Source organism: Vipera ursinii (genome assembly GCF_947247035.1).
Source record: "Vipera ursinii genome assembly, chromosome: 1".
Classification (NCBI taxonomy): Eukaryota; Metazoa; Chordata; class Lepidosauria; order Squamata; family Viperidae; genus Vipera; species Vipera ursinii.
The window spans coordinates 106740810-106766295 of NC_139512.1; the positions used below are offsets into that span (position 1 = coordinate 106740810).

A 25486-nucleotide genomic window follows, 5' to 3' on the forward strand; every position below is an offset into this window, starting at 1 on the left:
TAAATAAATAATATTCCTCCATCAACTATGTCCAGATCAAGTTTTTCTGAGAGTTAAACCAACAGTTTATTTCCCCTTTTAGCAATGAGCATGCAATATTTATGTTTATGATAACTTGCTGTCTTTTAATGACTTCAAAATATATTGCTTTAGTCTAAATAATGTAAGTCCACTGCATTAATACTTACAGCATTTTTTGGCTTACCTTACCACTGAGTAGTTCTAATTAACAGGAAAGAACCACTTAAATTTTTCTACAATGAGCTGCTTGCCTTGCATGAGTAAACTGCCTAGAAATGTAGCCAATTTAAGAAATCCCCTTCTGGATTTTAAGCCTTCTTCCCCTTTGGCCGCTGTGGTATCTGATGTTCCGCCCAGATATTTATGATGATTGCTGAATTCCCTTGCTTCTTTACTCAGCCAAGCACACTTATATAATGTGTCCTATTACTTGGAAGAAAATGACAGATCTCTCATCAATTTCAACTAGTTTCCAAAATGGCAGAACTGTATTCCATTAATGAATTAATTAAAAAGTCCAACTTCTCTGAGAAATTTATTTATTTAAGGGCAGTGATCAATGACTGGGTTGTGGGGAGGAAGAGGAAGCATTCCTGTCATGTTGCCCAGTGGAGTAAAGAGGATGGTCTACATTAAGATGAAGCACAAGTAAACCAGATAAGCCAGCAAGCTCTAAGGATGTGTAGCATAAAAGACAGACAGGGAGTGATTTCCCACCTGGTAGGAGGTGAATACCAGATGTCATTGTGTATTCCTCCAGCAAGAAATGATTCCTGGTCCATGGTCATCTCAGTACAAAGTGGCCATGCAGATCAGCCCTTAATAATGGTAAAAGGGTTTCCTGGACAGAGATTGTGACATGTTTATTATTTATTATTTATTAATTTAATTTATATACCGCCCTTCTCCCAGGGGACTCAGGGCGGTGAACAGGGCAATACATAAAAACTAGATACAAAAATTAAAATTATTAAAACATGATTAAACAATGCCCATAAAATTAATACAAATTTAAAATTAAAGTCGTTTATAAAAATCCCACCCCGTCCCATCAGGCCAGGCCAGCTTGTTTAAAGAGATGGGTTTTAAGATCGCGCCGGATCTTAATTGTTGATTGTTGCATCCAACCAATTAAGAACTATTTAAAAAAGCTTCTTTAAAATGGTTTGAGCCAAATTGTGTTATGTCATACTTCAAGATACATGGCCATGTACTGTATTTACATTGCAAGTTCAGAATTTCAAAAACTCTTCATTATAAGTCAGCTAGAATTTTTCCTGCACAGCTAAACAGTTGGGTAAATCAACTGTTTCCTGCTAATGTTTGTTTGAGCTAAATGCTAAGAGGAGATTTAGGCAGCCCTAAAAGAAGTGTTTCAAAGACTGTGGACCCCATTGCAACACATCCTCTGGAAAATCATGTCCTGGTGCACCATAATGTAATTTCTTTGTTTTAAAGATTGATGTGATAATGTGATTCCAGCCATTCTGATTTAGTCTTATGTGTAAGACACATTTTGTTTAACAAATCATGATTTCAAAATCATGGGTTTTATACACTGAGAAAATCAAAAGGGCTGGGAGTGGCATAAAGGAGAGTAAATTCAATAATGAAAAATTGAGAAAATTATTTATTGCAGATATTAGGTGAATAAAAGTGCCTTCAAAATTCTTGCAATCTTTCTCTGTTCCATGGATTATTGCCCTCCAAAATCTACATTTGACAGTATCAAATAAACATTTAAGATTCAAAACAACATGTACGTACCCACCCACTTTTACCTTTTTGTAAGAAAACAGGTCTAAGAAGATCAGAAGCAAAGCCATGGAATAATAGAAAATAAAATGGATAGAAATTTGCTGTTAGCATATTAAAGAAGAAAACTTGCAAATAAGATATATAAGCAACAAATGAAAATTAAAATACAAAACAAATGGGAGTTTTAACTCTACATTTTAAAACTAGAATTAAATATTGTAAGCAAGGCCCTTTTCTTGCATTAGCTCTTACCTGAAGTTTAGGACTTCCATGTCTTCTGCCAGAAACATGGCAATAACAAATCATTAAAAACATTCCCCTAGAGACTGACTTCTTATAGGAGGCAAAGTGAGAAGTTCTCAACAGAATAACAAAGTTGGAAGGGACTTTGGACATTTTCTAGTCCCCACCCCCCACCCCCCACTCAGGCAGGACCATTTCAGACAAAATATTGTCCAATCTCTTCTTAAAAACTTCCAGTGTTGGAGCATTTACAACTTCTGGAGGCACGTTGTTCCACTGATTAATTGTTCTAACTGTTAGGAAGTTTCTCCTTAATTCCAGGTTGCTTCTCTCCTCGATTAGTTTCCCTCCATTGCTTCTTGTCCTGCGTTCAGGCGCTTTGGAGAATAGCTTGACTCCCTCTTCTTTGTGGCAACCCCTGAGATATTGGAACACTGCTATCATGTCACCCCTCATCCTTCTTTTCATTAAACTAGACATACCCAATTCCAGCAACTGTTCTTTACATGTTTTAGCCTCCAGTTCCTTAATCATTTTTATTGCTCTTCTCTCCACTTTTTCTAGAGTCTCAACATCTTTTTTACATTGTGGTGACCAAAATTGGATGCAGTATTCCAAGTCTGGTCTTACCAAGGGATTATAAAATGCCTTGATTTGTTCTTTTTTTAGGTGAGTTCCTATATATACTGGGAATATAACTTGACTAGCTTTTACAACTTTAGATTGTAAAACATTAAAGACCAAGGTCACTTCGGTCACCAAGTTTCAATTCAATTGATACAGGGAACATTCTATTTCTAATATTTTTGAATATTTCTAATATTTTTGAAGGAGAGAGTACAAGTAGTCCTTAACTTACAACTATTCATTTAGAAATCATTTGAAGTTACAACAGTGATGGAAAAAGTGACTTATGACCAGTCCTTGAACTTATGATCATTACAGCATCCCCATAAACATGTGTTGAAAATCTGGGCACTTAACAACCAGCATGTACTTATTATGGTTGCAGTGTCCTGGGGTACTGTTGGCTTCCATCAAGCACTCAATGGAGGAAACTGGATTTGCTTAACAACTGTGGGATTCACTTAGCAACTGCTTTGTTTGTGATTTGTTTATAACAAAAAAATGTCATGAGATCATCTGGGACTCATTTAACAACTGCCTTGCTTAGCAATGGAAATTCTGGTCACAACTGTAATCATACGTTGAGGACTATCTCTGTCCATGTGATATGGACATAAACCATTTGCTTATATTTCTGACCTTTTATTAAGTAAAGTGCCCAGAATTAGAGGCAAGCATCTTTAAAATCAAGGTAAGAAAAAAAACAAAAAAACCCCATCACAATGCCTAGTACCAAGTTCCTTTCCTATTTTAACACATTGCCAAACTGTGCCAAAGATACAGTGGATACAGTCATGAGACTGTAGGTGCCAGGCTAATCAAGCATAACTCTAAGACTGGGAACAACCCTCCATCCCCTTACTGGTGTTGAATGAGACCATAACCTCCCTTCTCCCCAAAAAGCCTTTACGTTAAAAAAATCTTCAAGCTTCACTTTAGATCTCAGCTTATAGTGGGATCTTCACCACAGAAAGCCACCGGCTGTATTCATTGTCAGTCCTGGATAACTCTCAGGGTTAGACCAGAGAAAACTGATGTAGTGACAGGACCATATTCTGAAGCTACACTAAATCCATGATGGAGATTAGGCACTGTACTTACCCGGGCCCCCTCTGGCCAGCTGTCATAAACAAGACACCCGAAGAGCCAGTATCTTTACTGAATGAATTTATTGTTTTTGAACTAAAGTTGTTCACAGTTATTTAACAAGGGATACATCGGAAGGTTCCTCTTTGTCCTTTGGAACTGTTAAATAATATCAGATTGTGTCCACGAGTGAGAGTGTGTGTGCATGTGTATGCATGTGTCATCAAAGTACAAAATAGGAAGGATAACAAGAGGTATTGCTTTCATTTATTCATTTATGTCTTGTGTAAATGATCTCCTTCCTGTGTGTACTAAATGGGCTATTATTATCATTATTAATTATTATTATTATTATTTGAAATCCCAGCCTTTTGTAGAGGTACAAGTTAACAGAAGCCTTAAAAGCTATACATAAAGGAAGAAAAACCAAGGAAGCAGATTGAGAGTGGTGGAAGAGAAGCTTTGGAGAGAATGAAGGAGAAAATGGAGGCAGAAAGGACAACAGAAGCAAGAGAGAATAATTTACAGCAATATCATGCAATTAAAATTGCCTCCAAACCTCTACATTCTCACCTACCTCTTTCCCCGGCCACCACCCTATTAAGGTCTAACATGCACATAGCAATAGAAGAGAAAAGGTTAAGATTAGGAGAACCAAACCAAACCACAATGAAAAACACCCTCCACTTCTGTGGATCTTTTTCAAAATATTGTTTTTTTTTCTTTTTTTCTTCAAACCTATATACAGGAAAAACAGGTCCAATAAGGGCAGAATGAACCAGGACAAACATAGAAATAAAAGTAATTGGAAACACAAACAGTAAAAGAGAAATCTAATATTAACATTTTTTTAAAAAAAAAATATTGCAGTTTAACACACACTTGTAGGAACCCAAACAATGGCAATTGAAGATAATAAGGGGGACTGAACACTAACTCTACATTTAAAACATACTGGATTTTAGAATTTTGTCATCTTTTTTTTTTTGCCTGTCATTTATGGTATTTTAAAAATCTTCCTCTCCAGCTCTACTTGGCAGAGGGAGAAAGAGAGAGTGGGGAGAGAGAAAGAGACATCAAATGAAAAAGAAGAGAAGGAGAGAGGAACAAGTTGTGTTCTTGTTAGAATTCTACCCCCCAAAAAAATAAATACAAATCAATGTCACCTCTATTCAGAAATGAAAGCAGAAGATATATCTAACATCTTAAAATTTTAAATATATATATATATATATATATATTTATATTTATATATATGCATTATAAATAATAACCAAGACCTAATAATAACTTAACTACACAGAAGATCCAGCCCATTCATCCTTCTTCAAAAACAAAAAAAAAACAAAAAACAACCAAAAACAAATAGAAAAATATCTTGCAATACTTTTAAAAGTTTACAGTAGCTTTGTGTTGAACTCATCCATACTGCTATCTCCTCCATATCTTGTTCAAATGAACTATGTACCAGTGGTTATACAGACAGGCACGGACAAAGGAAAAAAAAAAAAGGGGGAAATCTATTTCTCGTCTCATAGTCTTCTTTTGCATTAAAAAAAAAAAACCGAACAAACCCAAACGTACATACACAACCCAAACAAACAAAAACAGCAAATTAAATAATACTGATATATCAATGCAGCACTAATGACGCCATAATTGCATCCAGGTGTGTGATGTAGCAGATAATTCAGCCGGCCGAAGGGAAATTCCATTCTTGAAGGAAAGGTCTGAGAGAGCAGGTGGAGGAAGAAGGAAGTCCTAACAGCGGTGGTGGTGACGATGGCGAAGGTGGTAGACAGAGAAGAACTTGGCAGCAGATGATGCTGCACCCCAGAATTGGATTCTTGTCCTTTGTCCTTGCTGCTGAGAGCGGCCTTTCCCTAAGCTTCAGTGTCCGTGTTTGCTTGACTGTTTCCTTGTAATTTTTGTTTCCCTCAAGTTTAAGGCTGCCTCTCCAGCCATTTGGAAAAAAAACGATTACGAAAACACGAACACAATTTGAAAACAATTTGGATGGGAAGAAAAGGACGGAGAGGGGGGAAACAGTTCTTATAAAAATCTTAATATGGAATGAGAACAATATGCCATCCTATTCCCTATCCCCACCCCCACCCGCCCCCAGAGTCTAGTTTCACCAGGAGGAAAAGGTGTGGTCACAGCCAACGATGCTTTCCGGGAATTCCAACTGGGACAGGTTGCGATTTGTCAGCCGTTTTCCGCACAGAGCACCAAAAGAAAATTGTGTGTTGAGGGCAAATGGAATGGAGGAGACCCATTTCCTGCAGTGGGAGACAGGAGGCTGGCAGTCCCTCTCCCTCCCCAAACCAGTCCGTGTACAGTCTTACATCACTGGCCTTCCGTGAACAAGCATTCGCGGAGCACAGAAGGTGAAGATGTTGGCTGACATGTTAACTTTTCGGGATAATTCCTGGTAGTAGATTGGAAACAAGCGGTGGTATCAGAAACACAGAGAGAACACAGGAATACAATATGGATGGTTGAATCAGAAGCGGGGATGTGTTACGGTGAGGGGAGGTGTTATAGCAAGGAAAGTTCTGGGAGGAGGAAACAAAACCCAAACAAACAGGATTTGCCAAACATGGGTTTGTCCATTTTTTACTTTTTTTCCTTTTATATGTCTTTGTGAGTATGTGTGTGTGTGTGTGTGTGTGTGTGTGCATTATTTGTATAGGTATCATATAAATCTATATATGTATATGTGTGGATTATATATATTTACATGTGCATGTATATATATATATATATATATAATTTTTAAATATATATGTATGTATGTGTGTGTATGTATGTGTGTGTGTATATATATATATATACATACATACATACATACACACACACACAATGTTTTTCCATACAAAATTTTACTATAGACAGTTTAGTCTTGTAGTAGCACTACTATATACACCCATCTAGTTTAGAGGCTACCTTGCTAAAGAATACTCATTTGTTTGGGGAGCTTTTCTTCACTTTTCTAGGTGAGTTTATTAGATTGACTTTTTTCCCCCCCAATGCATTTATTTAAGGTTGGTCTTGTAAGCCGAGTGATGAGGCCATCTTTGCCTTCTCTTTGCCAGCGGGGAACTTAGTGTCTCCTCTAGACCCATAGTCATTTTTATCGGAATCGCTCCGCTTGCTGTTTGTGCTATGCTTGGTTGGCGTGCCGGGGGGATGGCTCACCTGCCCGTTCTTCTCGTCTGAAAAAAGTTGTTTAATTACGTCAAAGAAGTTACTCAATGGGCTGCCTGGGTATACAAAACAGAGGAGACAAAAACAAAAAGAAAACAAAGAAAGCAAGAGAGAGAGAGAGAGAGATAAAGGGAAGAGGAAGAGAACAAACAAACAAATGAACAATGGGGTTTTAAACAAGGAGAACATGATGAGCGGTCCAGAGCCACGTGCATGGGTGTGTGTGGACGATGAAGACAATGAGTAAAAAAGGAAGAGCATCAGGAAGGAAGCACCACCTAAGCGTATGGAAACCCTGGGGCAAGGAAACTGAAATCCTGCCCTGTTCAGCAAGTACAGAATATTTATCCAGCAAAGCTATTGCATGGCTTTATGCAGGTTGCTATGCGGCAGAATATCACAATATATCATGATGGGATTGTATAAAATTCTTCTGAAACTAACCTAACTGAAGTGAGCCCCGAATAATACTTAGCCGTGGAACCTATGCATGCTGACTAGAAAGTCCATTCAATTGAATTCAAGGAACCTTACACGTAGGCAAGTGTGCTCAAAGTAACTTATTATCTATATTAATTAGATTATTAATTTCAAGGAGAGGAGATCTGTGTGCGTAAAGGAGGAACATGCAAATCTGGTTCTCCTTTGAAATGAACTTTGCACCACTTGTAAAAAAAAATACATTCGTAACCATTTTCTGAATCAATACTTTATTCCATACTTTAATAATGCTACTGAATCTGCTCTGCCAGTCTCTGTCATCTGCTACGAACCAGACTTGTTCTTTAGATTTTGAATCTTGAATCCATAGGCACATGGCAAAATGCACATATGGAATGAAGTAAATGAAACACACACCTACAGACCCCAACACAGTGTGTGAACTGCACAGAGATGCTCTCCACCTCTTCATTCATGACAAAGCCCCCAAATCTTAGTGGTGTGATAGACTGTCTTGAACAGGGGTCTTCAAACTTGGCCCTTTTATGACTTGTGGACTTCAACTCCCAGAATTCCTCAGTCAGCGTGCCTGGCTGAGGAATTTTGGGAGTTGAAGTCCACAAGTCATAAAAGGGCCAGGTTTGAAGATCCTGGGTCTTGAGCAACCCAGACATGCCATTGTGGTTGTAAGAGGCGTCTCTCCCCCACATTTGAAGCTGCATTCACTACCAACCCTACCTTGAAAACCAATATGAAAAGGCTAAGCAAAAATGGTTGATATCAGGACAGGACACGATCTGGAATTACCAGGGCTGCAGGCTAGAAAGTGAAGTGTTTTTTTTTAAAAAACCCAGAAGAGGGCAGTGGTAATATTTGTCTATGGTTGTCAAGAAAAAAACACAGGCATAAGCTCACTAAGAGGTAAGGTTGACCTGAAGAGGAGTTGCTTGTTTGACCTCAAAGGCAATTCCCCTGAATGATTGAAAATTGAGCAAAATGTGGTTGGGAAAAGTTGGATTTTGTTTGTAAGCTGCTAGGGCAATTCCATTCCTTGTCAGAAATAAGTATTTTTTAATGAAATTAGTGAAGTTTTGGATCCATGCTATCTCAGAAATCTGTACTTAAAGCAAGTAGCAGCTGCTGTGGTGCTCAGCCACTTGCGCTGTCTTTATTGAGACAAGAAAGTGAAAGACACATATCGCCTCTTCAGCTTGCAGATGATGTAGTAACTGGGCATTGAATAAGATTTCTCACTGAGATTTGTTTGGAATCATTGATTTTAGAGAAAAAAATGCAACATTTAAATAAAGATCTGATAATATTATACCAATGTAAAGCAAGCCACAGAAAAGCTGCTGCAAATACAAGAAGATTCTCATTGTAAGGCATATAATATTTCATGAAAATTAATTCAACCAGAGAAACATCTCTCTTAATTTATTATTGCAAAAGTAACTCAAAAAGAAATAAGCAAATTTATTGTTGATATTGCTGCAATTAACTTTCTTTTGAATACTTTTTTTAAAAAAATGACTATGTTTCTTGAGGCTTTATTTTTTGGAGATGGATTTTAATTGATGGATGTGCATGGGTTAGTTCTGATTTACAGCAGGAATGAGTTAAAATACTGTCAGTATCTCAATTGCGAAGTATAAATCAGTAGGTAGGTGAGTAAATAAATAATAAACTAGCTGATAACAACAAAAATGATGCAATAGAGAAAACCCAGTAAAATGTCAACAGATTTCTCTTATTTTCTGGAGCTAATTGCATATTCTGTTTGGGTTACTTGACCTTTTCAGATTTAGGTGGCTATATAACGCAACAGTATATTTTTACTGAAGAAGACCGAAGGCAGACAGCTAGTGAAATAAAGACCAAAGGCAACAACGTTAAGATATATTTTGATTATATATCAAATAGGCATGTAATAATTTTGCTATTTTAAGGGATTTTTACTATTTTCCTGGATGCATTTCACAAGCCATAGTATTTTCCTTTAGTTAATAAAACTGAACAACAAACTGAAAAAAAAATAACACAATAAAAAAAATAGGAAACCAACCCAACAAAATGGTATAAGGGCTATATACAATATAGATGACTGAATACTTGACCAACTGGTTTCAGACAATGGGGCCTTTCTTTAATACACTGCAAAAATATACAGGGTGTACCAAAAGTCAGACCCTATAGACCAACAATGTCACTGAGCTTAGAAAATGTCACTGAGCTTAGAAATGTTCAAAGACTGTGCATGGAACAAGTAAGGAAGTGTATTAAAGAAAATGGCACTTGATTTGAACACTGAATGCAACTTATATAATACATTTTGGTACACCCATATGTTTTTGTTTACTTAATAAATTAAATAAAAGAAGAATTAGTTTTATTGTAACCATCCATCCATAACCTATTTCTATGAGCAACATCTTCATAAATCTGAAATAACACCAGGTTTTTTAATCTGCTAAATAATTGGGGGTCATAAATTTGTCTTTCCAGGGTTCAAAACTAGCCTCTTACCCATAAAGAGAACATGGAGAATCCACAATAGAAATGTAGTTTATTTATTTATTTTAAAAAAATTTATATGGCTGCTGATTTTAAGCAACCATGGGCAGCTTACAATGACCATACAAAAATTCTTAGTTGTAGTTTTTAGTGCAACTTGAATCACCTTAAACTTTGGTAACTGTTTGCATGACTGAATACTTGACCAACTGGTTTCAGACAATGGGGCCTTTCTTTAATACACTGCAAAAAACTTTATAGGCCAGAAGGCTAATTCCCATGATTAATGCCTACCCTCCACATGCGCTCTTCTTCCCAAAATAGTAATCATCTGAGTTTCATGAAAGCCTTATGTATGAAAATGATTATATAGCAGGAATAACCAAGCATAGTAACTTTCTATATCTCAGAATAGCTTACTTTGGGTACCTGCGTGGCTTTGGACCCTCTATCTTCATATGCAAAATGAAACCAATGAACAGAAAGCGTGAAATAACACTGGTAGGACACCTAAGTGCTGCTGGGAAAGGCAAGAGCACATTACACATTTCTAATTTTTTTCTAAGAAATGCATTCCAGCAAGATCAAAGAGAAAAAGGAAGCACAGAAGAAGCAAGGGCGAAAGCAGGGACGTTGATCTCTGCCCACAGATCAAAGCAAAAAAATGCAGGATATTTGCTTAGAGGCTTCAATGTAATGCTGATATATTAATCTGGACAGAGGATCTGTATTTTTCCTCTTTTTTGCTCTTTAATTTCTCAATCCCGTGTGAGGCTTGTTTGCTTTCAACAGTACAGGTTCACCTTTATTGTGCCTACTGTGGTGACTTTAATTAGAGCGTCTAACTGATTCTGATAGAGCTTTGTGAAATTTTGATGAAATAATGATCCAAGGGGGAGGAATGATTAGGGAGTCAGAGATGGTATACGGGCAGCCCTTATTTGGCTTCTCCACAGTACCTGAATTGAGAATAAATAAGTGTCTTTTTGGAAATGGCCAGTTTGGGTTGTGGCAGTTACTATTATGGATATTAAATTAAATTAAAAAGCTAAGCGGGATCTGACTTGCTTAATAGTTGGAAGAGCGACCACTGAGAAATCTCAAAATGTGACAGTAAAATTGGAAATAAAGAAATATTTCAGAAGAAGACTGCAACACTTTCATTGTTGCGAAGAAAACAATATGGATGTGTATATGGAGCTGAGTTTGACTCAAACGAATCTCTACCTTGTCTCCTTAGAAGAAAGCCAATTGGCTCAATCATCCAAGATATCCAGGCAGTTTGAGAAACAATGAAAAAACAGATTTCTGCAAGTCGTGGTCCTTTGAAGAAATGATTATTGGCTTAAATGAATGATGGACACTTGAAGTTTGCACATGAATTAATTTTACAGTTAAAGTCTCATACTGATTGCTCTTATGTTTAGTAGATTTGCTCAGCCACTTGAACATCTCATAGCAACTAGAGGGTTATAAGAGAAGTAATATCAGTAGTAAGCAATAGCATGTTTTATTGCATTATTGCATTGTTTAAGCAGAGTTACCAGAATATGCATGAAAAGGACTTAATATTTTTATACCTTGGAATATTATGAGTTTACTCTGAGTATGATGGTTATGTAATTAAAATATTGGTTAATCTTATAAAAAGGCTGAGGATAGCAAGATTTTTTTTTAACTCAAGGAAGTGAGAAATGCCATCCATTTATCAGGGTAGGAAGCAAATACTTGAATATAAAAGAAGTAAATGAGAAAGTTCATCTGGATGAACTCATAAATTTGGCATAAATAATGTTGCCTTGTGGCAAGATAGGCAGCAAACAACATTTAATTAAAAATTCATATTGATGAAAAGAAAGACCCTGCCATCCCATTAAAGCTCTGTGTTAGACAAAAAAAATCAGAATTTCCAAATAATTAATGTAAAAATAGCCTCCGGACGAATTGCATACGCACCCTCAACTTTGTCATCACAAAGAGCCAGTAGAGTAGCATCAAAGTTTTAAAAATTAGCCTAAAAAGCCAATACAGCTATGATCCTGATCAAGAAGCTATTTAGATATTTATATTTTGATATCCTACGCATGGAAATATGAGACACAATGTCAATGAGTTTTCAATTGCAAATGACTAATGGTAGACTGGAGATCCTTATTATTCCCACAAAAAAAAACCCTGCCAAACTAGGTTAAACCTAAACAACCAAGCAATATGTGGTTAAGCTAAACCCTTAGTTCCAATCTTTTCCTTAGCAGTCTATTTTTTGTCCCCCTCTCCCTCTCCAAGACTTTGGAACAGTGAATAAACTCACCCTGGATATTTTAGAAGCTAAACAACACTACACAAAGCAATTGCCCATTTACAGAGCTCATTTCTGTGCATTTATCATATGAAAAACTTTGTCTTTAGTTGATGTCTTTGGAAAAGCCTGGTGTGGAAAGAGGCATATAGGGAAGGGCATTGTGAAATTATTTAATATACTTCTCTAGAACTATTATGAGCTTCTGCTGACAAACTTTCTGTCCCTCTTCAGTTCTTTCTTTAAATTTACTTCTCTCGGAATTCAGCTATTCACTGTGATCATTGAGGTACATTTTTCCATTTTGATATAGAATCGGAAAACTCCACTCTGATAAGAAGCATGGCATCTTTATTCACATGATGTTTGAGGCTGGACTAGGAAATCATATCAACGGGCAGGTAAAAATATCTCAAGAAATTAAGCCAGGATATCTTCTCTGGCAAGAATAGCTTTATGGGGACTTTAATAATTCAGGAGAAATAATTCAACAAAAAGTTGTCCTTTGTATAAAACAAAATTGGGCAAGACAAAGTTTGCCTTTGAAAAGATTTAGATTAGATTTAGATTTATTAAATTTATATGCCGCCCTTCTCCCCAAGGACTCAGGGCGGCTCACAACAATAAAAATTAAAAAACATAAAGTACAAAATTTAAAAAAGAATTAAACAATGGATGTAATAAATAAATGACAATTTAACCCAATAAAAGCCAAATTTAAAACCGTTGTCAGTCCAGGCCCGCTTATTGGAACATCCATGTCTTCAGGTCATGGCGGAAGGACCTAAGGTCAGGGGCCGTCCGCAGCTCCGGAGGCAGTTCATTCCAGAGGGTCGGCGCACCCACAGAGAAGGCTCTCCCCCTGGGGGGTCGCCAGCTGGCATTGCCTAGCCGACAGAACCCTGAGGAGGCCGACTCTATGGGAGCGAACCAGGCAATGGGAGGTTGACAATGGCAGCAGGTGGTCTCGCAAATGTTGTGATTCAGGGTCAGCCTATGGGTTCGGCATTTGGGTCGGACGACTCAGAGGAGGAGGAAGGGGGTGTTGGAGAGGTTGCTGAGGGGGTTGGAGAGCTTGCTGATGAGAGCCCTCAGCCAGGCCCCTCCCACCTGGTCATGACGCAGACCCAGCTGTGTGAGCCTGACAGCGTGGATGAAGATGACCCACAGCTGGCCCTGTTCAAGGACGCCCGACGCAGGAGGCAGTCAATCAGGAGTAAACAGAGGAAGGCAATGGGGCACCTCAGAAGGAGGCAGAGAGAAGCCATGCCCTGAACTGTTTAAAAGGGGAATGCGTGGGAGGGCTGGTTTGCTGAAGGCAACCGTTTGAATAGTTCCTGTTTCATGGTTCGTGTCTTGTTTTGCTCTATTTGCTTTTGTGTTCATAAATTTGGCAGGCTTAGTTCCAGCCTCTTGCCTTCTTGTAAAAGGGGTTGTCCCTGCCTTATCTGCAGGGCCGGTAGTAGGCTGGTACAGAACAGCAAGTACCCCGGGCCTAAGCCATGTAGGGCTTTAAAGGTAATTACCAGCACCTTGAATCGCACCCGGAGGGCAACTGGAAGCCAATGCAGCTTGCACAGGAGTGGTGTAACATGGGAGTATCGAGATTCTCCCATAAGCACCTGTGCGGCCGCATTTTATACCAGCTGAAGCCTCCGGGTGCACTTCAAGGGCAGCCCCATGTAGAAAGCATTACAGTAATCCAGGCGAGAAGTGACAAGGGCATGGCTGACCGTGCATAGGGCATTTCAGTCCAAAAAGGGGCGCAACTGGCGCACCAGGCGAACCTGTGCAAAGGCTTAGAATATTGTAGTTCGTTAAGGAAATAGTTTTCATATGCCTATTAATGATGACAGCTAAATAGAATTTCTATTTCTGTATACATAGTCACTCTAGTATTATAAAAATCTCAGGAACGAAAAAACAAGATGCACTCTATGTCCTGCTTGTGGTTCTGCAAAACAAATGTAAGTTTATTTCCCGTTGGGAATAGAATGCTAAACCAGCTTTCTAGTATCTGATATAGCAAAGAGGTTCTATATTTGTACATCCGGAACTGTTAGCTACCAACTAGTAAAACTGGCTTCTTACCTGAAATTGCCATTTCTTGAAAGTCTGTTTTCAAATCACACTGCATCTGTGCAGTGCCCCATTTGGACCTTTCTAAAGTTTAGACTGGTGGAAGTGTCTCCCTGCATTTCACACAACTCCTTTGCACCCTCTTCAGTTCCTGAGATCAACACAATTTGTCCAAAGAAACAATAAAACCAAGTGAGAGGATGGGCTGTGTGAATGTTTTACAGACTGGGAGGAAGGTCTACTTGTTACAAGGTGACCAAAGGACAGCTTTTCCAAAGATTCATAGTTCTTGAATAAATGAATGAATGAATATCACACACACACACACACACACACACACACACACACACACACACACACAATGCTGGATTAAGGTAGATGTAATTGCCTGTCATTGTTCCAGACAAGGAATGACCTGGAAAAAAGGCTTCTGAAGCTATTGTTATTCCTGTAGAATGAATTTGGCATAGATGAGGACATGGCCATTTAATCAGCTCATAACAAAGCTTAATAGTTGAGATTATCTATCTAAAGTGGGGCTTTTCAACCTTTTCACCCATTGTACCACTTTTAGGATATGGCAACATCAGAGTACCACCAGTCGCCTAGCAAGGTGTCAAAAACTTGATGACCAAAAAAAAAAAAAGGAAAAAAGTGATGAAGTACAGGTAGTCCTCGACTTACAACAGTTTGTTTAGTGACTGTTCAAAGTTACAACAGCCCCGAAGAAGCGCTGATCCTGGTGCTTCCACTGAGCCCTGACAGCCCTGCAGCTCCACCCATCTCTTGCTCAGGCTTGTGCGGTGCTGCCACCGGTTCAGCTCATTCCCCTCCCCCGCTACCACTTTTCTAGGATGGTCACGTACCACCTGCCAGGTGCCAATGTACCACAGGTGGTACCCGTACCACTGGTTGAAAAGACTAGACTGCATTTGTCTAAAATGGTAGAGGGTCTCCTGCTTGAGCAAAAGGTTGGACTAGAAAACTTCCAAGGTCCCTTCCAACATTGTTTTTCTGGAGGAGAAAGTCTGCAGGCTTAAAACAGACTCTGGAAAGCCAAGACTAAGCTAGCTCAGTCCTAGCTCAGTGATAGCAAAACTTTTAGAGACTGAGTGCCCAAAAACCAGCCTTGCCCCCCCCACACCCACAGGGCCACCCACCACCTCCACGGCCCGCCGCAGCAGATTGCCCAGGTGGCCCAGCAGCACCATGGCGGCAATGCCCTCTGCCACGCCCTGCAGCATCAACTGCACATGACAGGACCTGAGGGTGGAGTCTTGTCCCTGCTGACCGGCTGCCATGTCCTTGGCTGCACTGCTCTGCGTGGTCCGCACCTGGGGGATGACTCCCTTTTGGAGGGGCTGCTGGTGAGGAAGAGGCTGCGGGGGGAGGCGGGGCTGGAGCAACAGCGTGTGTGCCCATAGAGAAGGCTCTGAGTGCTGCCTCTGGCACATGTGCCATAGGTTCACCACCACTGTCCTAGATGAATGAAACCATATGATTTGGGTGAAAGATAAGGGTACCATAGCCTGGGAATGGAGTAATGTTTCCAAAGGAGTTGAAGGGTTGGGGAAAACGAAGTAGATAATACTACATCTCAGTCTAAATGAGATGCAAATACTAATGTGAAAACCAATAGATATACGAATAGCAAGGATTGTTTTATCCTTATAAAAAACAAGGAAGGGAGGATCACTTTGGAAAGTGCATAATTCTCTAGGTCAATGGAATCATGTCACAACTACAAAAAGTCTCCTTTCCAAAAAAAAAGTCAGAAGTAGCTGTAGTTTCCTTTTTTTTAAAAGGTAGAAAGTTTCTTAGTAGAAGAGGATAGGAGGTTAGTGAATAGAAGTACACTTACACTAAAGTGCTTTAATGATTGGAAAAGAGAAAATTAGCTTTGGATGAGGGAAACAAGAAATGGCAGGGAGGTAAACTTTTATTGATGCCAGAATTAAGCCCTGATACTTCAAATTGAGCAGAATATCAGATACATGATGGACGAGATAGTGCAGAAGGTCAAATCAATAGTTCTGAAAAGGTCAAGAAAAGGTGTTTATTTAGCTGTGCAGAAACTCTAATGGATCGTTTATAAGAAGCCAGCATTCATTGTTCTGCTTCATCCTAGACAGGTTGGGGAACTGAATCCTTCAAGAAGTAAGATGGAGGGAACTGAAGTCTGGATCAAACTGTTTTGGTAGATGGAAAATAGATGGTGAGAGTGGAAAGTAGATCAACAAATGTTCAGTAGGTTGGTTTGGGAACAGAAGTATTTTCATTGGGCTAAATGAAATAACAGGGTGAACCATGATTTCCAGGCCACCAAAGCATGACAAGTACTTTTATGAGGATTCTAGTCAGTACAGGGCTCAGTGGCCATTGTTGAGGTTCACTATCAAAGGATATAATTTCTACTTGTGAATGGCTGTCTTGGTACGTTGGTCGGAATGTTACTGGTTATATTCACTACAATGAATCTGTATCATAAGTTCCAGAAGATAGAATGATTTTGTCCACTTTATGTATGAAATAATCACAGAACTGTATGGCTGTGAGAATAGCAATGGAAGGCTCAGAGTACCTTCTAGAACGGGGGTCTTCAAACTTGGCCCTTTTATGATTTGTGGACTTCAACTCCCAGAATTCCTCAGCCAGGCACACTGGCTGAGGAATTCTGAGAGTTGTAGTACACAAGTCATAAAAGGGCCAAATTTGAACACCCCTGTTCTAGAACCTCAGCCTCCTTAAAGTGACATAATGCCTAGTTTCCTTAAATGCAGAAAGCCTGAAAGTGAGACATAAGCACATTGATAGTAAAGATGTAATAGGGGAAAGCAATGAATATGAGACCTTTGGAAATGGCCACTGGAAGAGGGATTCTTTGATATATGATGGAACGGAAACAGTTGTCCTACATCGGAGAGATGGAACTGAGATTTCCTGCTTGTTGGTGGCGCATGAGTAAACAATTAAAGCAGATTACAGTCACCATGTGGTGCAAGAGTTGTAAGATGATATGGACTTTCTAGAGAAAGCAAGTTGTATATAAATATCTGAAATGTATGGAATGGTTATATCAACAGAGAGGCACACTGGACATTCAATTGAAGCTGCTCAGGATGCATGGAAGAGATTCTTGTCAAAAATGCTTAAATGGTAGAAGGTTCTCTATGGACTCTATAAAGGTAAAGGTAAACGTTCCCCTGCACATGTGTGCTAGTCATTTCCAACTCTAGGGGCCAGTGCTCATCTCCGTTTCAAAACCGAAGAGCCAGTGTTTGTCCGAGGACGTCTCCGTGGTCATGTGGCCGGCATGACTAGATGCCAAAGGCGCATGGAACTCTGTTACCTTCCCACTGTAGTGGTTCCTATTTTTCTACTTGCATTTTTACGTGCTTTCGAACTGCTAGGTTGGTAGAAGCTGGGACGAGTAACAGGCACTCACTCTGTTACGCAGCACTTGGGATTCGACCCGCCAAACTGCCGACCATCTGATCGACAAGCTCAGCTTCCTAACCCACTGAGCCACCGCGTCCCTTGTATGGACTCTATAGAGACACAGAATTTTCAGGTGTACCAAGTGAACAATGTATCCATTGTTCTTTCCCAAATAATTTATTTACAAGGTCTTCTTAATGCTAAACAGTGAGCACATATAAAAGCTTCTGGGAAATAATTGGATTATTTGTTTTATTACCAACAGGTTTATGGTCAACAAGTTCTAAAGGGATAGAATCCCAAGAAAGTTTTTTGAAATATATTTACAAGAAAAATGGAAGGAAAAAAATAAAAAATATATACCACAAATTACACCAATGAAAGCATATCTTACCAAGACCTGATCTTTTGCAGAATTAATTTAAAAAATTAATCTATATCCCATCAGATATTGCAGGATTGCATTTCCCATCATTCACCACCAAGAACCGTGCTGATTTCAGATATTAGGAACTGAAGCTAAATCCTGCTTACACTCTTGTAATCCCTTCTTTTCCAGTAATATTAATGCAAATATTAATTCCCTTTTGCTAATTATCCCAGGACTGGGGTGAGCCTTCCAAAGAGTAGCAGTGGGGGAAAAAAGGAAAGCATAGTCGCAGCCATGTGATTTCTCACTTAGTGACTGCTTCACTTAACAAGAAAGCTGCAAGTCCCAACTGTGGTTGCTAAATGAGGACTATCTGTTTCCCTGCTGGTGTCTACCATAAACAGTATAAATGGAATGGCAGGCACCACCAAGGAAAGAGCTCCGGGTTTATAGCAACAGGACTAACAATAGCACTTAGACTTATATACTGCTTCATAGTGCTTTACAGCCCTCTCTAAGCAGTTTACAGAGTCGGCAAATTGCCCCCAACAATCTAGGTCCTCATTTTATCAACCTCACAAGGATGCAAGGCTGAGTCAACCTTGAGCTGGTCAGGATTGAACTCCTGGCAGTGAGCAGAGTCAGCCTGCAATACTGCATTCTAACCACTGCGTCCCAATGGCTGAAAAACTTTGAAAAATTTTGTAAAAATTTCATTTTTGTTTCACTTTAGATTCAAATTCTATACTGTATATCAATATCTGATGAAAAACATACAATTTGGGTGCACTTTTGGGCTCAACTTTGAGGCCTATGGTTTGGCATGGCACTGTCACAGAATATCAGCTCTGGATATTCTGAGATGTGTCTTTATTGCATTCCATTTGGATTACCATAATGTACTTGGGAATGATTCTGACATGTGTTCAGGGCTCTTCAGCTTCTATAGAGTGCTGCATTCAGACTATTGGCTGGGGGCAATTATAGAAAGCCAGACGTCACTGGCTGCCATCTGGGCATGATCTAATAGCTGCATCCATTTATCATATTAAGCCATAAATTACTGCCTAAACTACATTTTCCTAGGTAAGGTTTATACTATGCAGAAATTAAAGTTTGTAAAATGAAATGGCTGCTGCCTTCACAAATGACACCAAGCCAAAGCTAAACTCTAGTACGTTAAGGCTTGCTAAAATGGATGAGCATTTATATAAGCTGAGACAAGCCATGTGAAAAAAGGACTGCCTGTCTAATTGGTTGCAGTGCCTTCTCTCTGGAAGACGATCCCTTTGGAAGTCTGAGCAGGCTTGACTTTGTGTAATGGGCTGTAAGAATGACGTGGGGAGGGAGGAGGAAGAAGGAAGACCCGTAGCCTAGACAACCATCATGCAAAAGGTAACTGAGATAGAGGGCAGTGGGAAGCATCTCACTAGGGACCCTTGCTAGTTCTCTGGAAAGTAAAAGCTTTCAGTCTTGCAAGATTCTGTTACTGTAACCTTGCAATGAAAGTAGTGGTTGCTGCTTCTTGCCTGGACTACACTGAAGGGCTGACATTCTGTCATCCTTTGGTGTTCTCCCCAAGCTCAGCGTTAAATTTGTGCACATCCATCTGAATGGGTTTTGATGGTGTATTTGTTCTTCCTGGCTTTGACCACCTTATTTTTTTTTAAAACATTGATATTAGGTTTCAATTTTAATCTTTACCAAAGTTGCTGGGTGATGGGCAGCCTTACAAAGTTATCTTACAATTAAACCAATTTTAAATTTAAAGAAGCACAGGGCTATTTCAGTCATGCTCTAGCACTCCTGGTCAGGAGAAGTTCAACTACCGCTCTTGTAATCTTTTCACTGGTAGTTAAAAATATCTATTCTATTCAAGCCAATATTTTGCCTTCCAAATGCTGGATTGTAATTGATGATATTTCCACGTTTTATAATTATTTGGATTCTATTTAATTTAAAGTTTAAAGTTTTACTTATTTTTTATTATTTTACTAAATTGGAAGGAACATGAGTGAAGTATTCTTTAAACCCTCAATGTGTGTGGCTGTTCTAGTCTAAGTTGCAAAACAATGGTGGCTATCCTTTCCTGATCAATGATAGAATACTTAAAATATAGTTAGCACCCTGTTGTTCACTGCAGTACTGACAGACAATCCAAAGAAATATGTAGATTTCTGGTTATTGTCAGGCCCCAGTGCAAGCAGTCATAATTCCTGGGCCAAGATATACTGAGAATGGAGATCCTTTATCTTAGACCTCATAGCTTAAACAGTCCTGAAAGCTGTTACTTTATTTACACAGCTTGTTTATGTGACTAACTGAAAGTAACACATCTAGAGCAGACTCTATCATCGTACCTGCTAGTTGAAAGCATAATTTAAACGCTGAATACAATTCAAAGAGAAGGACAAAGCCATATATGCAACATTCAACAGTTACATTCCAGTTTCTAAACTTCCTTGGCAAAAATCAGAAGGGGTCTGGTAGTCCTTTTTCCACCTGACAAATTGTGTTAAAAGCTTATGCAGTTAATTAAATTTGTCAGAAAAAGTGCTATTAGGTTCCTTCTGGTTTTGCAACCAGAGATGAACATGCTTCTCCCTCCTACAATGTCTAAAATTCCTTGGTAAGCTAAATTAATTTTTATCAAGTAGATTTGAGATAACAACTGTAACTTAACAGCTGATGCAAAAAAAACCCCGAGCATAATAATTCATGATCTTGTCTGCATTGATTATATTTCCAATACATTTAATGGAACTACTTTTGCAGAAAATTGGCAATAAAAGATGAAGACAGAATTTACATTACAACTTTTAGCTCGAAATAAGATCTGACTGGCTTCATTCCCAGTTGAAATGTCAGGTGCTTGCGGTAGCATAGCTTTCTTTAGCTCCTCCAAGACTTCGTTTTTGCATTTTAAAATTGTAAAAACTCCCATCATTATTTTTACGAGGGCTTTTTATTTGGGAGGCTTTCATATTTTTTGTATATTTAACACTGTTGGTTAACTGATGGTGATCAAAACATGGAAAATAAAGGCAGCCACGGAGTTTAATAAAAAGTCAAAAGAGACCCCAGAAATGCATATTTCCCACAAATATTCCCTAATAGGTAAAGAAAGAACAAGTGAGCTTTGAAAGTATGGAACTCCAAACATATTTGTGGCATTTGTGGTGCTGACTGGGAAAGTAAAAAGCTGAACTCAGAGGGAAAAAACTATTTCGGGGGATATCTAGAAGATACGAAATACAGGTAGTTCTTGATTTATGACTGCAATTGAGCACCAAATTTCTGTTGCTAAGCGAGACATATGTTAAATGAATTGTGCCTCATTTTACGACCTTCCTTGCCTCAGTTGCTAAGTGAATGACTGCTGTTGTTAAGTTAGTAACACAGTTGTTAAGTGACTCTGGCTTCCCCATTGACTTTGTTTGTCAGAAGGTCAGAAAAGGAGATCACATAATCACATAATCTTAGAACAGTACAACCATCATAAATACAAGTTGCCAAGTGTCTGAATTTTGATCACATGATCATGTGGGATCTGCAATGGTCATAAGTGTGAAAATCAAAATCACCTTTTCCAGTGCCATTGTAAACTCAAATGATCATTAAATGAACTGATGTAAGTTGAGGACTACTGTATGTTCCTTTTGAGTGCAACTCTAATAAGTTTGGTAAGTCTATGAAGTTAATATGTCTCATAAGGAAGATTTGATCTGCTTAATCTATAATGCAATCTCGATGCTTGAAACATTTATTGATAGCACTATCACCTTATAATCAGTTCTTAGCTCCCATCAATAAAACAGAAAACAGAGAACTCGATTGAGCAGTATACAGCATAATGATGTCTTGGGAAAGCCAGAAAAAGGCAGAACTGAGAAAGGACATGAATTATGGTGAAAAAGACTTGACGGGAATGTGGAGAAATTCCAGAAGGAATGGAGAAGAGGAAAGTGAAGGATTGAGGAAAGACCTGAGAGAAATCCATATGCAAATCTCCTCCAGGCAATTAAAAGTTAGATAAGGTAATGATTCTTGGAGATTTTACTCCTTACCTGGCAATTTATGAGTACTACAGGCAGGCCAGCATCAGATGAAATTAATGATAGGGGGTGCTGCAATAGATGAGTAATGTCACTCTTTGAGCCAACTGATATGCTGTCAAATTAGCCCAAGTGAGCTTTAAGAAATAAAATGGCTCCCTAATAAAAGTAATTGCATGGGGATTTCATTTACTTTTAAGAAGGCAACCTTAATCTCATCATGATATGGGTGATGTTGAGGAAATATCTTTTCCACTTCAAGGCGTCCTCTTTAATTGACTGTTGCAAATTTAAAATAGGATTTGGGGAAAGGCAGCAGAAGAGCTATTAGTCATAGAAGTTGCAATCAGCAAAACATGCCTCACAAAGGCAAATGAAATGCCGTTCTCTTTAGATTCTAACAATATACATTCTCTCCGGAAGAGATACTGTTATCTCTTACCACACATTCAGCAGATGAGAAATGCAATTATTCAAATTTAGTTTGGCCCAAATATTTTACAATCTGGATTTATTATTATTATGCTTGTCTTTACTTTCTGTATTAAGTCAGTGACTGAAAACTTCACCAAAACAAAATTTTATTTCACTGATACTGTAAATAGATGGATTTCTGAGTGCTCTTGTATGCAGATGATATGGTGATTTGAATGCAAACACCAATAAGGCTGAAATAGGCTCACTGGGTACTTAACATCTTTCTGCAGGGAATAACGTTAGCAACTGAACTATAATAAGCCTAATATTACATATTTTGTATAGTTTTGTATCATTAGGCAGCTGCAATTAAATTGTTCCCAACTCTGATAGAATCTTTATAGTACAAAAATTAGATTCAGAGAATAAAACAGTGGCCAAAGAGATTATACAATTCAAGCTCTTAGGAAAAGTCCTTGAGGTAGCAAACTGTGTCTCACATGCAACACTCTCAGTAGGAAGTAAGTTTCAATAATGATGGAATTTAAGGGTGATTAAAAATAATTAATTACTGCCACAAGTTGAATTTCTGTTCATGATGCTTACAAGAACATTTTCAGGCTTCATGGAGAAAAATTGATTCACATCAGACTCATCCCATAGGTGTTTCTGAGGATAGGATAAAACTCTGATTAAGAGAGAAGATACTTTATACTGATGTAGCATTTAATCATTAAGGAGCCTCCTTCATTGTAATAAATGTAAGTAGGATGTTCAAATCTGCAGCATCTGTTTGTAGAGAAATATCATAATGAATTTACTGTGGAATGTTTTGATATCCTTTCCTCATTGGTTCTATTATGAAAGAGAGTTCTCTTATAAACAGGATGTAAACAGAATGCTTGCTCATCTCCTTCAGTAAGGATTTCTACAACGTATTGTTATATCCCAGTGTTGTTTTAAGAGGGTTAGGAAAGATTCCAAAGGAATTTAGAACTCTCATTTGCATAACAATTTAAGACATATCACTTTCTCAGTTCTCTGCTCCTGTCCTCTATCCTTTCTCTTCCTCTCTGTGCAATGTCTTTTAGGGCTTCTAGTACTACATTATATGTCTCCCTATAAGATATATCTCAGTAGATAGAAACAATGATAAACCAATTCTTCTACTATTAGAAACTGTCATACTTCCAAAGACGAAACTAACCTACAAACACATATAAAGAAGATCTCAATGAAAACTACATAAACATGTCGTGAGATATGGAGGATCGTCTAGTCTCTTCTTCTAGTTGTTGTCTCTAACGTAAATTTAATCACAAGGCTTCCCGGTTTTTTCCACTCAGCTGCTGTTTCAACATTCTTCAACAGGAGTCTCAGCAGGTCCCCACATCAAAACTCAACTGGATTACCACATTTCAGCTGAGATGGGTCTTTTCTCAAGGGTGCTTAAAATTTCTAATTAAAACATTACCATCTTTGCTGTTAATTAGTTCAAAGAAAAAACAAACACAGAAATGCTCTGAAGGATAACACCATGAACATTCTTATGCGTTGGCTGAAGTTTATCACCAGCCAGATTGTCAGCAACTTTTAAGTCCCCAACTTTAAAACTGCATCATTTAACTGTATGTGTGAATTAAGCATAATGTTTGATCTTGGTATATTTATGCTCTCTTACAGATGAATAATCAACTTTCATTATATGACAGAGAGGTTTGTCAAGTTTGAGTAACTTTAGGATTTCTAGTAAGAGGAAGAACCTTAACCCTAACCTTCAACTGTGATACATCTGATTATTTCATGCATCCAATAACATTAGTGTCCAATTTGATTCATTGATAGCAGAGGGAGGTGGCGGTGGCAGTAATGATTCAAATTAAGTTGGCATACAAGCAACAGACATTTTGATAAAGTTTTCTTAAGTTTCTTACCAGGTCAGTAAAACACAGCACGAGGATTTAGTTTGGTTCACACTATGCCTCGGTGCATCTTATGATTGAACTTTTAACAATATTTGCTCTTTAAATTCACATGTAATGACCTATTCACTCCGTAATAAGAGGTAATCATGGATAAAAAGTTCATAACTGACATCCTTAAATGATTCACAGTGGATCAGGAATCCTTGATTCTTCTGATCCTTGATCAGTAAGGGGCAATGGAACAAAAAATCAGCTACTTTCATTATTTTAGAAGTACGTTGAACAACAAAATAATCAGATTCTAATCTTCAACCGAGATGTTGGATGGCAAAATGATGGTTTTAAGTGGTTGAAATATGCATATATAAGCTGTCTATGTTATATTAACAGCACAAATGGATATCCACACAGATAAATGTTAAAATGTTTTATAATGCTTAGTCTATGAATAGTTCTGATTGGCTGTCGTAAGCAACAGGCTTGTATAATACATTTTACTGAGTCAGTAGCATGAGGGCACTAAGTCCCACAGGAATGGCATAGAAGTTAGAGCATTCTGATTATAATAAGTTGAGTAAGTATCCTTAGCTGTTATATCTTTCAGCTACTGAAATGCAAAGTCTCAAATGCTGCAGGCTAGTGCCAAGCAACTCTTTCTAATCAGCAGCCTCAGTGGTTCTGAAATATCTGCATAATTGGGAATACATTTCATAAGAACCACAGCGAGTTAGAAAAGAACAAAAACTCCAGATTCTCAAGAATTGGGTCATGGAGAATAGTTTTTACTTTCTTTGGATCAGGTTTAATTCCTACAACTTTTTTCTAATATAACAAACTCTTCAGGACAAAATTGGCATTTGTTTCTCATTGGTTTTATGGAATCCTTCAAAAACTGCTCTCAGTCTATCACAGAGCTCCTCAATAGTTGCTGGATAGACAATCACATCATCCATATACCACCCTTAACAACAACCATAGTGAATAGTAAAGGTCACCAAGTGGA

The 25486-nt window shown here is 38.3% G+C and overlaps 1 protein-coding gene across 2 annotated transcripts in view; it reads right to left on the reverse strand.

Moving 5' to 3' along the window:
- Positions 1-6766: 6766 nt before the first annotated feature.
- The window catches only part of BRSK2 (BR serine/threonine kinase 2), a gene marked incomplete at its 5' end in the record, with an annotated part of 480261 nt that continues 461541 nt past the window's right edge, over positions 6767-25486 (reverse strand). Inside the window, one exon of one of the 2 annotated variants that reach the window (XM_083348467.1) lies at positions 6767-6953. In XM_083348467.1, coding sequence (XP_083204593.1) covers positions 6778-6953 — 176 coding nt within the window. In that variant the 3' untranslated portion in view covers positions 6767-6777. Of the gene's footprint in view, positions 7002-25486 lie in introns of both variants that reach the window. The other variant, XM_083348466.1, reaches the window with a different exon arrangement.